This window comes from Chiroxiphia lanceolata, chromosome 2 (assembly GCF_009829145.1).
Source record: "Chiroxiphia lanceolata isolate bChiLan1 chromosome 2, bChiLan1.pri, whole genome shotgun sequence".
Classification (NCBI taxonomy): Eukaryota; Metazoa; Chordata; class Aves; order Passeriformes; family Pipridae; genus Chiroxiphia; species Chiroxiphia lanceolata.
Window position 1 is genome coordinate 759994 of NC_045638.1, and position 16627 is coordinate 776620.

The 16627-nt window shown below is 48.4% G+C and overlaps 1 protein-coding gene across 9 annotated transcripts in view; it reads left to right on the top strand.

The window, feature by feature from the left end:
* The window catches only part of LOC116782942 (trifunctional purine biosynthetic protein adenosine-3-like), a 28034-nt gene that overhangs the window by 4983 nt on the left and 6424 nt on the right, over positions 1–16627 (top strand). For 8 of the 9 annotated variants that reach the window (XM_032680063.1, XM_032680070.1, XM_032680064.1 and 5 more), the window contains exons 4-16: positions 558–653; positions 938–1112; positions 1568–1679; positions 2136–2195; positions 2735–2860; positions 3629–3716; positions 4039–4124; positions 4553–4721; positions 12062–12293; positions 12418–12512; positions 13256–13365; positions 15117–15315; positions 16142–16393. In XM_032680063.1, the coding sequence (XP_032535954.1) occupies positions 558–653; positions 938–1112; positions 1568–1679; positions 2136–2195; positions 2735–2860; positions 3629–3716; positions 4039–4124; positions 4553–4721; positions 12062–12293; positions 12418–12512; positions 13256–13365; positions 15117–15315; positions 16142–16393 (1800 nt within the window). Of the gene's footprint in view, positions 1–557; positions 654–937; positions 1113–1567; positions 1680–2135; positions 2196–2734; positions 2861–3628; positions 3717–4038; positions 4125–4552; positions 4722–12061; positions 12294–12417; positions 12513–13255; positions 13366–15116; positions 15316–16141; positions 16394–16627 lie in introns of those variants that run through there. The other variant, XM_032680067.1, reaches the window with a different exon arrangement.

Consider the following 16627-nt stretch of genomic DNA (forward strand, 5'->3'; position numbering starts at 1 on the left):
CAAAGCCATCCACAGCAGTCCTGAGGTGGTGTGAGGTAACAGTTGCTCTTTCCTTTTACTGGTGCCACAGCTTATTTAAGGCACATATTTACTTTTTTCAGTGTAATTTTTTCTGAATAGAGGGCTCAAAGCTCTAAACTCTGAGTAGAAACTCCCCTGGTGTTTTCCCAGGCTGCCCAGTGAAATTTAGCTCATGCCCAGGCTTTGGGTAAACCTTTGCTCAGATGTTGACATTGAGTTTCCTTCTGAACTTATAGTTTTATTTTTCAATGCTGTTATTGTTATGATAAGCAGCTTTTAAAAGTTTATCTTGATTACATGTGACAAATAAATAAAATAGATTTAATAAGTTAGCAATGTGTATTAAAAACAGTAGTGCAAAGTGGCAATGTTCACTGCTCCTTTTGGACTCTAATTATTAAATCGTTGTTTTATTTTGCCCTTCATGGGCTGTTTCATTATTTGAAATAGGGAGATGGAAAAAAGGTATTCTCATCTCCTATCTCTTATTTAGGCTTTAAAGTGATCATTTAATTATATTTTGTTTTCCTTTTCAGCTGTCTTGGTGAGCAATCACACAATTGTTACCCAGTTCTGCAAAGATCACAACATTGGACTTGTGTTAGTTGGAGAGGAATCTCTGTTGGCAGCTGGTAAGGCTGAAATAAATTGACAGAAAAAAGTCAGCACCTTAAATTCTGGTTTAAAATGGGGGGGTAACTGTGGCAGTGCTTGGTAATGCACAGAGCTAAAGAGCTCTTAAACTGCACCATGAAACAGGTCACAGATATTCAGAACCTCATTTTAAGGATTAATTAATTATTTGAGACAAGGAAAAGTGTACCAGGGCTGGAATAATGATGGGAATTTCCTTTTGTCAAATGACTTCACGTTTCCAAGGGGCCCCCTTGGTTCCTGTGCTGTTTTTGGTGCTCAGGGATTGTGGATGACTTGAGGGCAGCAGGAGTTCGGTGTTTTGGCCCGTCTGCCAAGGCAGCCCGGCTGGCATCCAACAGCAGCCTCACTAAAGCCTTTCTGGATCGACACGGGATCCCCACAGCACGATGGAAAGCCTTCAGCAGCGCCCAGGAAGCCTGTAGGTTTATCATCAGGTGAATATTGGGACACTGGAAGCTCCTCTGCCAAGTTCTCTGTGCATCTGGCCTTCACCCAGGGTAGTGGAAGTCCCTGGAAGTGTCCCAGGCCAGGTTGGACAGGGCTTGGAGCAACCTGGGCTGGTGGAAGGTGTCCCTGCCCGTGGCAGGGGGTGGCACTGGAGGAGCTTTAAGGTCCCTCCCAACCCAAACCTGTCTGTGACTTTATGATTCTGTGAACTGAAGGAGGTTGGTTTTGTGTTCACAGATCCCAGCTCTTCTTCCCTTCCATCAGCTCCTTCAGGGTGCTTAATAAGCCATTTAAAAGACAAAAAAAATTCCGTTTTTCCGATGTGTTGTTCTTCAAGCACTTGGGGGGAAAAAAATAAGACTATGGGAGGCACTGAGGTGAAAAATGAGGATTTCCCTGGATGCAGAAGTGGTGCCTGAACCTCCCTTTGCTTTCCTTGAAGCACGGACTTCCCTGCACGAGTGGTGCGGGCGAGGGGCCCCGCGGCCAGGAAGGAGGTGACCATCACAGCCAGCAAGGAGGAGGCCTGCAGAGCTGCCCAGGAGATCATGCAGGTGGATAAATCCCTAATTAACCACTGGGAATCCCAGTCAGGATATTCTGTAGTCTGTGAGTTTGTCATTCCAGCTACAGGAGGCAAATACTTTGGGGAGAAACTTGCCCATTTGAGAATTTCTCTGGGTGTCCTCCTCAGATTCCTCCTGTGTGCCTCAGACAGGGCTTGGAGGTTTTGTGACTGAACTCCTGCTCCAGTCCTGAGTCCCACTGCCCTGCTCCTCCAAATTTTAATTTTTCCTTGGCTCCCAGGGCCTGCTAAAGTGCATTTCAGTGTGGCTTCTTTGTCTCTGAATGAAGTGCCATTGGCTGTGCCCAACACATCAGCATTTAAGAAAGCCGGGACTTCTAAGATACATTGTTTTTTCTGTTAAAAGAAACTGAAGACAGAATTTAGCCAGCGGATTCTTGTTTGCTCACTGGGGATTTGTTTGGTCTTGTTTTGTTTTCTATAGGACAGAATGTTTGGAGAGATGGTTGTTATTGAAGAACTTCTTCAAGGGGAAGAACTTTCCGTATGTGATCGATGGGGTGGTGTTGTGCTTTTATTCTTTGGCATCATTGCTCTGCTCCTGCATAAACACACGAGTTTATTGTTTCAAGTCCTTGGTCTTTTGTTTTATTTGCACTTTGAGAAATATATATATACATACATGGCTTAGATTGCATGTTATATATATGCAGTATGATGTCATAGTAATCAATGCATGCTGTCCTAGGTTTTTCTTCTACATTAGCCATAAAATGGCAATTATGGTGATCATTTTTGGTGGGAAATGATCTTTTTTTTTCCTAAAGAGACCTAAAACATGTTTATATGGACTTTGTCTTGGTAATTGGAACAACGTGGAGCAGCCTGGTCTAGTGGAAGGTGTCCCTGCTCATGGCAGGGAGTGGAACAAGATGACTTCTAAGGTCCTCTCGACCCAAACCAGTCTGGGATGCTGTGATTCCCACATTTCCCAGCAGCACTGAGCCCCGGGCTGTGAGCAGCAGTGGGTGTCCCTCAGGCCAGGCCGTTGTCACCGTTCCTGTTGTGTGTTTCTCCTCACAGTGCTCGTGTTTCACGGACGGTGTCACCGTCGCTCCCATGCCCCCGGCCCAGGCCCACAAGCGGTTGCTGGATGGGGACCAGGGCCCCAACACTGGAGGGATGGGAGCCTATTGTCCAGTCCCTCAGGTAGGGCCCTGCTCTTGCTCAGCCTGTGCTCCAGAGATTTTCTTTAGGGCCCAATCTTACAATCACAGAATGTCCTGAGCTGGAGGGACCCACCAAGATCATCCAGTCCAAGCCCTGGTCCTGCCCAGGACACCCCAACAATCCCCCCACTGTCCCTGAGAGCGTTGTCCAAGCTCCTGGAGCTCTGGCAGCCTTGGGGCCGTGCCCACTGCCCTGGGGAGCCTGTTCCAGTTCTTGTTTCTATCCACATTTCTTCTGGGATTGATTACAGGGCTCAAACATTAATAATAATTCTTTAGGATCTAATTAATTTAGCCAGTGTTCTGTGGAATAGCCTCTCTTCTACCTCTTCCAGTATTCCCAGACTTGGTGTTTCTCTGCTCCCATTTGCATCACTTCAAGAATTCCTGCACCTTGTGTGCCCAGGGTCTCTGTGAACATAACCTTGGGGTTCTTGTTGGTTCTTAAAGCTTTGCAGGCGTTCTGTAAATACTCTGCTCACACACATTGTTAGTGTGGCTTTCTCCAAGTCTGCCTGTACAGCCCAGGTTGGCAGTCTCAAACCTCCTTAAGAACCAACCAAAAAACCTTGGGAGGCAGAGGATTGGTGTGTCCATCCTTCAGGCAGCAGCAGCCCAAGGGAAGGAGCTCACGGGTCGGGGTGGGACAGCAGCAAACAGGCCCTTCCTCACCCCAGTCCTTCCAGGTCCTGTGAGCAAATCCAGCCAATGTCATCACCATCCCAACCAATTTGGTGTTGGTTGTCAGGTTCCAGAAGTTCTTCTAGAGCAAATCAGGGGTGCAATCCTCCAGCATGTCGTTGATAGTATGAGACAAGAAGGAACAGCCTATGTGGGTGAGTAACCACTCAGCTGCAAACCAAGGCAAAGTCCCATCCAGGTAAGTTCTGTTGTCAGAGGTTGCTTCTGAATTCCAAAAACCAAACCAGCAGCAGTTCATTTTTCGTGCCTCACTCATTTGGTTTATGGCTCTTTGGAGAGAAGAACTTTGGTCGTTTCTCCATAAATTTTGGCAAAGGCAGGTGATGCCTTGCTCCTAATTCCTTATGATTTGCAGAAATTAATCCCACATTTCAAAATAATGTGTTGCATTTAAAGGAGTCCTTGGAAACAATAAATGTTTCAATTCCTTTGCTTGGCTGTGTTCCCTCTGTCCAGGTGTGCTGCAAACAAGTTTAATGCTGACTAAAGAGGGGGTGAAGATTTTAAACTTTAAGTGTCAGTTTGGGGATCCCCAGTGCCAGGTAAGTGGAACATACTGGATAATTAAAGATGCTTCACGCTTTTATATCTGACTGCTGTAACATCTCTAGGGAAAGATCTGGATGCAAACATCTTAGACAATGTATGAGGTAACTTTAAATTTTGGCTGATCAGCTCCTGTGAATTGTTAGTTAAAGGCTTTAAGTTAAAGAACTATTCCTCAGATTTTTGTTTTTCTGAGTAGAAGCAGAATGGGCTGGGCCTAAATGCTTGTTCCTTTGACATAAGTTCACATCTCATGTCTAAACTTACGGTGCCAAAAAATGCTGCAAATTAAATGCTCACCCGCAGTTTCCCAATCTGCTGGTTCGGCACACACAGATTTTATTCTATTGATTGAATTTCCCCTAAGCTGAACTTCAGCAAGTCAGCAAAATAAAACTTCTGTTACTGTGAAAATTTTCTGCAGGTAACTCTTCCTCTGCTTAAAAATGATTTTTATGAAGTGATTCAAGCAACAATTGATGGCAAACTCTGCAGCTTCATGCCAGCCTGGTCTGAGAGCAGCACAGCCGTGTGTGTGGTCATGGCCAGCGCGGGATATCCGGGGGACTGCGACAGAGGCATGGAGGTGACAGGTGACCGTGGGAAAGTGTTCATTATTTGGGGTAAAAAGGTCAGATCTGGGGGCGTGGGGGCTGGTTGTGAGGGCGAAAGGGCAGATTTTGGAGGCTGAGGCAGGTTTTGGGGTGAAAAGGCAGATTGTGGGGGGGAAATTTTGGGGTCAGAAGTGTGGATTTTGGAGGTCTGGGGCAGATTTTAGGGTGAAAGGGGCAGAACTGGGGGTGGGAGGAAATCCTGAAGTAAAAGGGGCAGATTTGGAGGTGAAAAAGGCAGATTTGGGGTGTGAAGGGGAATCCTGAGGTAAAAAACAGTGCAGATTTTAGAGCGTGGGTGCAGATTTTGGGCTGCAAAATGCTTATCTGGGGGGTCTGAGGCAGATTTGGGGGTGAGAGAGGCAGATTTAGGGGTGCAAAATGCTTATCTGGGGGGTCTGAGGTAGATTTGGGGGTGAGAGAGGCAGATTTAGGGGTGCAAAATGCTTATCGGGGGGGTCTGAGGTAGATTTGGGGGTGAGAGAGGCAGATTTAGGGGTGCAAAATGCTTATCGGGGGGGTCTGAGGTAGATTTGGGGGTGAGAGGCAGATTTAGGGGTGCAAAATGCTTATCTGGGGGGTCTGAGGTAGATTTGGGGGTGAGAGAGGCAGATTTAGGGGTGCAAAATGCTTATCTGGGGGGTCTGAGGTAGATTTGGGGGTGAGAGAGGCAGATTTAGGGGTGTTAAGAGACGTTCATGAGGTAAAAAAATTCAGATTTGGGGGTGAAAAGGGGAGCTTTGAAGGGTGAGGAAATCCTGAGGTAAATGGGGCAGATTCTGGGGTAAAAAGGGCAAATTTGGGACGTGGGGGACATTTCTGAGGTAAAAATACAGTTTTTGGGGTGCTGAGGCAGATTTGGGAATGAAAGGGGCAGATTTTGGGGGGTGAAGAGACATTTCAGAGATAAAAAATTCCAATTTTGGGGTCTGGGGCAGATTTTGGATGGAAGAGGCCGATTCTGGGAAGTGGGATGAAATCCTGAGGTAAAAGGGGCTTATTCTGGGGTAAAAAAGGCAAATTTGGGGGAAGTGGGGGACACTTCTGGGGTAAAAAATGATTTTTAAGTGAAAAGACCAAAATTGAGGGGTGAGGGCATTTTTGTGGTGAAATCTGCAGATTTTGGGAGGTGAGTGGAAATTCTGAGGTAAAAGGAGCCGATTTTGGGATAAAAAAGGCAAATTTGTGGGTTTTGGTGACATTCCTGAGGTAAAAAATTCAGATTTTGGGGTCTGCGACAAATTTTGAGTGGAAAAAGGTGGATTTTGGGGAGTGGGAGGAAATGCTGAGGTAAAAGGGGCAGACTTTGGGGTAAAAGAGGCAAATTTAGAGGTGTGTGGGACATTCCTGAGGTAAAGATTTCAGATTTTGGGGTCTGTGGCAAATGTTGGGGTGGAAGAGGCAGATTTCAGGGGGTGAGAGGAAATCCTGAGGTAAAAGGGGCAGATTTTTGGGTCGAAAAGGCAAATTTGACATTGTGGGGGACATTCCTGAGGTAAAAAATTCAGATTTTGGAGTCTGGGGCAGATTTGGGGGTGGGAGAGGCAGATTTTGGGGAGTGGGAAGAAATTCTGAGGTAAAAGGGGCAGATTTTGGGGTAACAAAGGCAAATTTGAGGGTGTGGGGGACATTCCTGAGGTAAGGCAGATTTTAGGGTCTGAGGCAGATTTTAGGGTGAAAGGGGCAGATTTTGGGGTGTGGAGAGACATTTCAGAGGTAAAAATTCCAATTTTGGGGTCTGGGGCACATTTTGGGTGGAAAAAGGCAAATTTTCAGGAGTGGGAAAAAATCCTGCGGTAAAAGGGGCAAATTTTGGGGTGAAAGAGCCAAATTTGGGGGTGTGGGGGACACTTCTCAGGTAAAAAAATTCAGATTTTGGGCTCTGTGGCAGATGTTGCGGTGGAAATCCTGATGTATAAGGGGCAGATTTTTGGTTAAAAAAAGGCAGACTTTGGAGCACTGAGGCAGGTTTGGGGTTGAAAGGGGCAGAGTTTGGTGTGGACAGACATTTCTGAGGTAAAAAATTCCGATTTTTGGGGTCTGGAGAAGATTTTTGGTGGAAAAAGTAAGATTTTGGAGAGTGGGAGGAAATCCTGAGGTAAAAGGGGCAGATTTTGTGGTAAAAAAGGCAAATTTGGGGGTGTTGGGGACACTTCTGAGGTAAAAAAGGCAGATTTTTTAAGTGAAAAGACAAAATTGGGGGTGGAGACATTTCTGTGGTGAAAGGGCCAATTCTGTGGAGTGGGAGGAAATCCTGAGGTAAAAGGGGCAGATTTGGGGGTAAAATAGACAAATTTGGGGGTGTGGGGGACATTCCTGAGGTAAAGATTTCAGATTTTGGGGTCTGTGGCAGATGTTGGGGTGGAAGAGGCAGATTTCAGGGGGTGAGAGGAAATCCTGAGGTAAAAGGGGCAGATTTTTGGTTAAAAAAGGCAGATTTTGGGGCGCTGAGGCAGGTTTGGGGTTGAAAGGGGCATATTTCAGGGTGTGCAGAAACATTTCTGAGGTAAAAAATTGCGATTTTGGGGTCTGGAGAAGACTTCGGGTGGAAAAAGGAAGATTTTGGAGAGTGGGAGGAAATCCTGAGGTAAAAGGGGCAGATTTTGTGGTAAAAAAGGCAAATTTGGGGTGTTGGGGACACTTCTGAGGTAAAAAAGGCAGATTTTTAAGTGAAAAGACAAAATTGGGGATGGGGACATTTCTGTGGTGAAAGGGCTGATTTTGTGGAGTGGGAGGAAATCCTGAGGTAAAAGGGGCAGATTTGGGGGTAAAAAAGGCAAATTTGGGGGTGTGTGGGACATTCCTGAGGTAAAGATTTCAGATTTTGGGGTCTGTGGCAGATGTTGGGGTGGAAGAGGCAGATTTCAGGGGGTGAGAGGAAATCCTGAGGTAAAAGGGGCAGATTTTTGGTTAAAAAAGGCAGATTTTGGGGCGCTGAGGCAGGTTTGGGGTTGAAAGGGGCATGTTTCAGGGTGTGCAGAAACATTTCTGAGGTAAAAAATTGCGATTTTGGGGTCTGGAGAAGACTTCGGGTGGAAAAAGGAAGATTTTGGAGAGTGGGAGGAAATCCTGAGGTAAAAGGGGCAGATTTTGTGGTAAAAAAGGCAAATTTGGGGTGTTGGGGACACTTCTGAGGTAAAAAAGGCAGATTTTTAAGTGAAAAGACAAAATTGGGGATGGGGACATTTCTGTGGTGAAAGGGCTGATTTTGTGGAGTGGGAGGAAATCCTGAGGTAAAAGGGGCAGATTTGGGGGTAAAAAAGGCAAATTTAGGGGTGTGTGGGACATTCCTGAGGTAAAGATTTCAGATTTTGGGGTCTGTGGCAGATGTTGGGGTGGAAGAGGCAGATTTCAGGGGGTGAGAGGAAATCCTGAGGTAAAAGGGGCAGATTTTTGGTTAAAAAAGGCAGATTTTGGGGCGCTGAGGCAGGTTTGGGGTTGAAAGGGGCACATTTCAGTGTGTGCAGAAACATTTCTGAGGTAAAGAATTCTGATTTTGGGGTGAAAGAGACAGATTTTGTGGGGTTGGAGGAAATCTTGAGGTAAAAGGGGCGGATTTTTTGAGTAAAAAAGGCAAGTTTGGGGGTGTCAGGGACACTTCTGAGGTAAAAAAGGCAGCTGTTGAGGTAAAAAGACAAAAAATGGGTTTTGGGAACATTTCTGTGGTTAAAGGGGCTGATTTTGGCATGTGAGAGGAAATTCTGAGGTAAAAGGGGCAGATTTTGATGTAAAAATTCAGATTTGGGGTGAAAATGCAAATTTGAGGGGTGGGACAACATTTCCAAGGTTAAAAAAGAATTGGATTTTGGGGTCTGTGGGCAGGCTTTTAGGTAGAAAAGGCAAATTTGGGGGGCAGGGAGGAAATTCTTAAGTAAAATATGTGGATTTTTGGGGTCTGGAGGCAGATTTTGGGGTAAAATGGCAGAATTGGGGTGAAAGAGGCAGATTTCGGGGTCTGGAGGGGAATTTGGGAGTAAAAATGACAGATTTGGTGGAAGAGGGGGAGATTGGGGAGTCTGGAGGGATATTTTGAGGTGGAAAAGGCAGATGGGGGGTGAAAATAACAGGTTTTGATGTCTGGGTGGAGGTTTTGGGTTGAAAGAGGAGATTTTGTGGTGAGAAGGGCAGATTTTGATGCCTGGAGGGAGATTTGGGATGAAAGGGGCAGACTTTAGGGTAAAAAGGACACTTGGGGTGAAAATGGCATATTTTTGTGATTGGAAGGAAATTTTGAGGCAAAACAGGCAAATATTGGGTGAAAAAGGGAGATTTGGGGTGAAAATGGCATGTTTTAGGGTCTGGCAGGAGATTTGGGACTAAAAAAGCTGACTTTGATGCCTGGAGGGAGATCTTGGGACAGAAATAGGCAAATTTGAGGCAAAAAGAGTCGGATTTGGGGTGAAAGGGTCAGATATTGGGGTCAAAAAGGCAAAATTGGGGTGAAAAGGAGCAGATTTGGAATGAAAAGGGGCTGATTAAGTGTAAAAATGGCAGATTTGGGGTGAAAAGGGCAGATTTTTGGGTCTGGAGTCAGATTTGGGATTTAAAAGGTTGATTTTGGTGTCTGAAGGGAGATTTTGGGTGTGAAAATTGGAGATTTTGGGTGAGAAAGTCCGATTTGGGGTGACAGAGGCCAATTTGGGGTTGAAGGCTGCAATTGTGGGGTGAAAAGTGCTGGATTTGAGGGCCCACACCTGGGGGAGAGGGGGGAAAGTGCAGCCTCCTCCATCAGTGTGCCAGGCAAGATCATTCCTGTGGGACACCTCCAACGGGTCTTGGAAAGGGGGGCATATAGATATTCAATATAGATATTCAATATCCATATAAATAGTCAGTATAGATATTCACTATTCATGTAGTTATTCAATATTCATGTAGATATTCGGTATTCATATAGCTATTCAATATAGCTATTCAATATTCCTAGAGATATGTAATATTCATTTCCTCTGTTAAAATTCTGGTGGTTCGGTATCTCATGAAGATTATTAAAATTTTTAAAAACGGGGAACTGTTGCAGAACTGTGTCCTTCCCCCTCAGCTCCTGCCTTGCCAGTCCCACAATATCCTTGTTTAAGGATCTTCAGTCAAGACCATCTGATTTTTGGCAGCACACCAGTGACTCTCCATCCCCCTGGCAGAAGGTCGTTGTGTCCCTTTTCCCTGTCAGGATTCCTGCTGCCATGCTCTCCTCCCTCACTCTCCTTCCCTCCCAGTCCCCTTACTGTTCTCTTTGGTTTGTCAGTGAAATCCTGGGGAACTCTGCATTTCTGGGACTGTAAAACCCAAAGCACAGAACCGGGTGGATCCTGCTGGTCCTGAGCTGCCTCCCGCTGGCCACACTCTGGAACTTCACTATTTCCGAGCTGATTTCCATACCCTTAGGGTATGATGACCCCCTGCTGGTTACTCACAAAAAAGACATTCAAATCAATGAAATTCAATCCCTTCTTTTATTACACTCCACTTTGGAGTTTTGTGGGGTTTATTAGGTTTTTTTCCTACTTTTCGCATTGATTCCCACATTTTTAGACAGGGTGGGATTGTTGGGGTATCCTGTGCAAGGCTGAGAGTTGAACTGGATGATCATCCTTATGGGTCCCTTCCAGCTCAGGATATCCTGTGATTCTGTGATTTTAGTGGCTTGACAAACATTTTATTCTGGAGTAGTCCATAAAAAAATGATGGGAAGGGGTTGGATTTCCATTGCAGCTAGGCCAGCCGGGGCAGTGCTGTGGCAGTGTCACACACTGTGCCTTCCCCAGGTATTTAAGGTCCCTTTTATTGCTTAGAGAATCTGTCAAGCTGTGGTGATAACTGTGTTTGGTTTTGCTTTTTCCAGGTGATGGCAGCAGTTCCTCCTTTTCCCTTCTCCTCTCCTCAAAACAGGAATCTAAAAAAAACCCCTGTTTTGCTTTTTTCTCTCAGCTCTGTGAGTGTTTGTAGAGTACCAGTTCCAGGATTTGTAGGGAATTGTGTGGAGTGGGTAACATTGACACTGATGGTTTAATGCCAGGGAGAGTGGAGAATCCAGGCAGTAAATGGCTGTGGATTGTGATTTCCTCGAGGAAAGCCCTGCACAAATTACTCACAATTCCAACACACAGCACAGCCTTCCCTGGCACAGGACAGGGATATGTCCTGATGTGGCTCCTGGATCCCTCACTTCTGCTTCCTTTGAGATCTGTTCCCTTACTTTGAGTCCCCAGCACAGCAAGGACATGGAGCTGCTGGAGAGAGGCCAGAGCAGGCCCCAAGAGGATCCCAGGGCTGGAGCAGCTCTGCTGGGAGGAAAGGCTGGGAGAGCTGGGATTGTTCAGCCTGGAGAGGAGAAGCTTTGGGGGGAACTGATTGTGGCCTTGCAGGGCCTGAAGGGGCTCCAGGAAAGATGGAGAGAGACTATTGACAAGGGCTGGAGGGACAGGACAAGGGGGAATGGCTTCCAACTGGCAGAGAGCAGGGTTAGATGGGATATTGGGAAGGAATTCCTGGCTGGGAGGGTGGGGAGGCCCTGGCCCAGGTTGCCCAGAGAAGCTGTGGCTGCCCCTGGATCCCTGGAATTGTCCAAGGCCAGGTTGGACGGGGCTTGGAGCAACCTGGGCTGGTGGAAGGTGTCCCTGCCCATGGCAGGGGTGGCACTGGATGGTTTTTAAGGTCCCTCCCAACCCAAACCCTTCTGGGATATTGTGATACTTACTGGATGTCTCAGAAGGGGTTCCTGGGCCCGTGGATGCCCTTCACTGGTAGTGCTGTTTCTCCAAAGAAAGGAAGGTAGGAAGCTTTATTATTGTTCTCCCCTGACTGAAAAAAAGACTTCAGTCTTCACTCTTTTGTCCAAAGAAGGGCAACGGAGCTGGGAAAGGGTCTGAGGAACATGTCCTGTGAGGAGCAGCTGGGGGAGCTGGGGTGGGGTTATCTGGAGAAGAGGAGGCTCAGGGGGGACCTCATTGCTCTCCCCAACTCCCTGACAGGAGGGGGCAGGGAGGGGGGGGGTCGGGCTCTGCTGCCATGTCCAAGGGAAAGGAGGAGAGGAAATGGCCTCAAACTGCACCAGGGCAGGTTCAGGTTGGAGATGAGAAACAATTTTTGCCTGCAGGAGTGGTCAGGCCTTGGAATAAGTGTCCCAGGGAGGTGGTGGAGTCCCTGTGTCTGGGAGTGTTCCAGAGGTGGATGTGGCCCTTGGGGACATGGACTGGGGGTGACTGTGGTGGTCCTGGGGTGGCACTGGGTGATCCTGGAGGTCTCTCCCAGCCTTGATTCTGCGATTCTGTCACTAGAGTGTGTGATTTAAAATCCTCAGAGGGTTTCTCTTGCTTTTGCAGGGCTGTTGCAGGCCAAGGCCTTGGGGCTGCAGGTGTTCCATGGTGGCACAGCGCTGAGGGATGGCAGGGTGGTGACCAGTGGTGGCAGAGTGCTCTCCATCACTGCTGTCCGGGAGGACCTGCTGGAAGCCCTGGGAGAAGCCAACAGGGGCGTGGCCACCATCCACTTCCAGGGAGCCACGTACAGGAGGGACGTCGGCCAGCGGGGCTTGCGGCTGCTCCAACAGCCCCTGTATGTGAGCAAAGGCCCTGGCACGGCTGTGCCAGCCCAGATGTTTGTGTCTGTTGTTCCTGTGTGGGATGGCCCTTGCAGAAAATGTCCCTGCTGCTGCCAGCACGTCCCTTCCTCCCCACAGTGCCCTGATGTTCAAAGAGAGACGTGTGGAAGCCTCAGCCAGGGACGTTCTGTTTCATCTGCCACAAACATCAGTTGTGAGTGGTACCAGAGCAGGTAAGACTGGGAAGAATATTTGAATTTCCTCAGTATATTGGATGAAACAACATGTTTTTTCTCCCCAGGAAGCGAGCAGTGCATTTGTGGCATTGAACTTGAGCTGGGGAAGCTGGGCTGGGGTCACCACAAAGAAAGAAAACTCTCATTTCTTTCTTGTCACTCCTCTGATGATTAATTAAAAAATATTTGGCTTCCCCTGGAGGTGATCGTGCTTTGTCAAGGTGCAGAACAGAAAAGAATAGAATAGAAATAACAGAATAAATAAACAAATAATAGTTTAAAAAAAAACCCTGGAGCAAAGGAGGCTCAGGGGGGACCTTCTGGCTCTGCAACCCCCTGACAGGAGGGGGGAGCCGGGGGGGGGGATCGGGCTCTGCTGCCAGGGAACAAGGGACAGGAGGAGAGGGAACGGCCTCCAGCTGTGCCAGGGGAGGCTCAGGTGGGACAGGAGGAGGAATTTCCTCCTGGAAAGGGTGGTGAGGCCTTGGCAGGGGCTGCCCAGGGAGGTTTGGAGTGCCCAGCCCTGGAGGTGTCCCAGGAAGGCCTGGCCGTGGCACTCAGTGCTCTGGGCTGGGGGACAAGGTGGGGATGGGGCACAGGGGGGATCCATGGGCTGGGAGGGCTTTTCCAGCCTCAGTGATTCTGGGATTCTGTGCTATTTTGCAGTTCTTGTCTTGATGAGGGTCTTGGGTTTTTTTATTTGCTGTGGAAATGATCCTTGGTGTGTTTGTACTCGGCAGGCAGTCGCCCAGAACTGGGAGGCTTTGCTGGTTTCTTTGACTTGAAGACATCTGGTTATGAGGATCCCATCCTGGTGTGTCAAACTAAAGGTCTTGGAGCTAAACTGCAGGTAACTTGCAACTCAACTGTGGCAAATCTGGTGTTACCTCCCAAGGCTTTTAAGTGCCACTGCCAGTCACACCATCTGCACCCCCCTGAGCACCATAAATACACCTGAGCCCTCTGCAGTGGGCATCTCAACTTTGGACATGATCATTTGAACCTGTCACTGAGAATGTGGATATTTTGTGATGAAATTCTAATAAATCAGAAATTTAGGTGAGCACTTGAGGCACTAAGAACCAGAATTTCTGTCTGTTGCCTTTGAGAGAGAGGGAGGGTTAAATGAGAACTGTCAGACTCAGCTCAGCAAACTGTGTGTGCAGAGGGAGCACAGTTACCTCTCCTTGGTAACTGTCAGGGCACGGGGGAAAGGAAGGATGGAGGAAATAAACATGAAAGGGGAATAGAAGCCAAGAGATAAAGAGTTTTAATTACCCAAGAACACGCAGGATAAGTTGAACCAGGAATATATTTATGTATTGGATCAGGATAAGTTGAGCCAGGGATACATTTATATATTGAATCAGGGTAAGTTGAGCCAGGGATATCTTTATATGTTGAAACAGAAGGTTTTCAGCCACCAGAAAAGTGGAGACCTGAAGCTCCTTTCACTGGTCAAGCACAGCAACATCACATGTTTGAAGTTGGTGCTTGTACCTTTAATAACAGGGTGATGAACAGCAGGAGACTGCAGGGAATCATCCAGAAGGTCTTTTGCAGTCTTACATCCTTGGACACCTCTGAGCATGAAAAAGGGATTGGTACTGGCTCTTGTGAGTCTTTGTTCCAACTGCTTGGCAGAGAGACATTCCCAACTGTGTTTCCACAGGCTGTTCCCAAGATTCTTCCTTGGCCAAAAAAAAGTTGGCCAATGGCTTTAGGAATTGTTCCTGGAGCAGTGGGAGGGAGGTGCTGTAATGCACCAAAGGGTGAGTGGTTTCCATAGCACTCCTAAATCCAGCAGCCAGGGAGATCAACCAGGCCTGTAATCCCAGCCCAGCCTTCGTTCAGGCTCTGCTCTGTCCCCACTCTGAACTCTCTGAACTCACTGATGTTGGTGTGTGTCTGCCCCTTGTCCATCTTCCTGCCCGGGGCTTTTCTGCACAGGGAAAAGCAGCTTTCCTGAGGGAAATGTTTGTGCTTTGGGAAAGACCTTCCAGGGCCTAAAGGGGCTCCAGGAGAGCTGGAGAGGGACTTTGGATGAGGGCCTGGAGGGGCAGGACAAGGGGGAATGGCTTCCCACTGCCAGAGGGCAGGGATAGATGGGATATGGGGAAGGAATTGTTGGCTGGGAGGGTGGGGAGGCCCCAGAATGGATTTCCCAGAGGATGCCCCATCCCTGGAAGTGTCCAAGGCCAGGTTGGATGGGGCTTGGAGCAACCTGGGCTGGTGGAAGGTGTCCCTGCCCATGGCAGGGGGTGGAACTGAATGGGCTTTAAGGCCCCTCCCAGCCCACACCATTCCATGTTTCCATGATAATATTCCAAAAAGCAAACAAAAAAACCCCCAACCCAAAATGACGATTTCTGGGTAGCTGGAACCAGAATTTGAATCAATGTTTAAAAAAGCAAAACAGATTTTTCTCTTTCTCTACCAGAAGCTGAGCAGTTTTCTCTTGGTTCAAGCCGGGTGATGCACCAGGGCCTCTCCTGCACTTGTGTTCTGCAGTGATTCCTGTCAGAGACAGGAGGGTTTCTGCTCCTTTGCGTGGTTGATCAGTGAGTTCTGCCTGTTCCTCCTCCCCACCTTGTTTTGCAGATGGCACAAGCCTGCAGGAGACACACCACCCTGGGGCAGGACCTGGTGGCCCTGTGTGTCAATGCCCTCCTGGCCCACGGAGCAGAGCCCCTCTTCTTCCTCAGTTATTTTGCCTGTGGCAAACTTGATGCTGAAGTGACTGAGACCATCCAAGAAGGAATAGCTGAAGCCTGCAGGAGTGCAGGATGTGCTTTCCTGGGTAGGAACACTCCTCTCCTCTGGGATTTGAACACTGAGGTTGAAATTATCACCCTGAAATTATCACAGACTCTGGAGGCAGAGGTAGCACATGGCACTAGAATTGTTGGGTTATGTTTAGTGCATAAACAGTTGAGCTTTTGTGCTTAAATACTTTCTTATTTGTAAAAGGGTCAGCACAGAGGGATGGTTTTCACTATTTGTGCATTCGGACCCCAGTTCTTGCTCCTTTATCCTTGTAAAGAGCAGAACAGAACTGGAGGCTTCACGTTCTTCAAGTGTTAATGTTCTCATTCCCTCTCTGATACTCAGTCCTAACCAGGAGGTGCCACATAAGTACACAAAATAATAATAAAAAAAAATGTTTCTTCTTTCCTGGATCTTTGTTGGAGTCTTGAGGTGAAGTAAGAAACCAAGAAGGATTTTTGAAATATATCTGAAAGTGCTTCTTTGGCTGCGTGTCCTGTGGCTCTCCCGGATATCCTGGTGCTTTAGGAGATGCCAGGAATTTAAAATGGTCTTAAAATAATGGCCTTAAGCTGGAGGAGGGCAGGGAGAGATGGGATTTTAGAAAGGAATTCCTGGCTGGGAGGGTGGTGAGGGACTGGAATGGAATTCCCAGAGAAGCTGTGGCTGCCCCTGGATCCCTGGAAGTGTCCAAGGCCAGGCTGGACGGGGCTGGAGCAACCTGGGCTGGTGGAAGGTGTCCCTGTCCATGGCAGGGGGTGGCACTGGGTGGGCTTTGAGGTCCCTCCCCACCCAAACCCTTCCCATGACATGAACCCCCCCGTTGTTCCTCTCTCTCTCTGACCCCTCTCTCCCCGCAGGGCAGGCGCTGTCCCAGCTCCCGGGCGCGTGTTCCGCGGGGGACTCGGACCTGGCCGGCTTCGTGGTGGGCGCGGTGGAGCGAGGGCAGGTGCCCCTGGGGCTGCAGAGAGCCGAGGAGGGGGATGTGCTCCTGGGACTGGCCTGCCCTGGGATCCACGGCCGCGGCTTCGGCGCCGTCCGGAAGGTTCTGCTCGTGTCCTCCCTGCACTGCTCGTCCCCCGCCCCTGGCAGCTGCGGGGACACCACGCTGGGTACGACTGTCTGCTGGGGCACTGCCATGGCCAGGGGCTGCCAGGGGGGTTTGACAGCGGGGGGGCTAATCAGGCCTTGGGGTTGGCACAGGGGCTTGTGTCCAGCTTTGGAAGAGCGGGCCAGCACTTCCTCCTACTTCCCAGCTTTGCCACGAGGAGTGGGAGAGAACCTGTTCAGAGGAGCACTTCCAAAAATAACCTTGTGACCTTTTGCATAAATTGATTGAGTTCAGC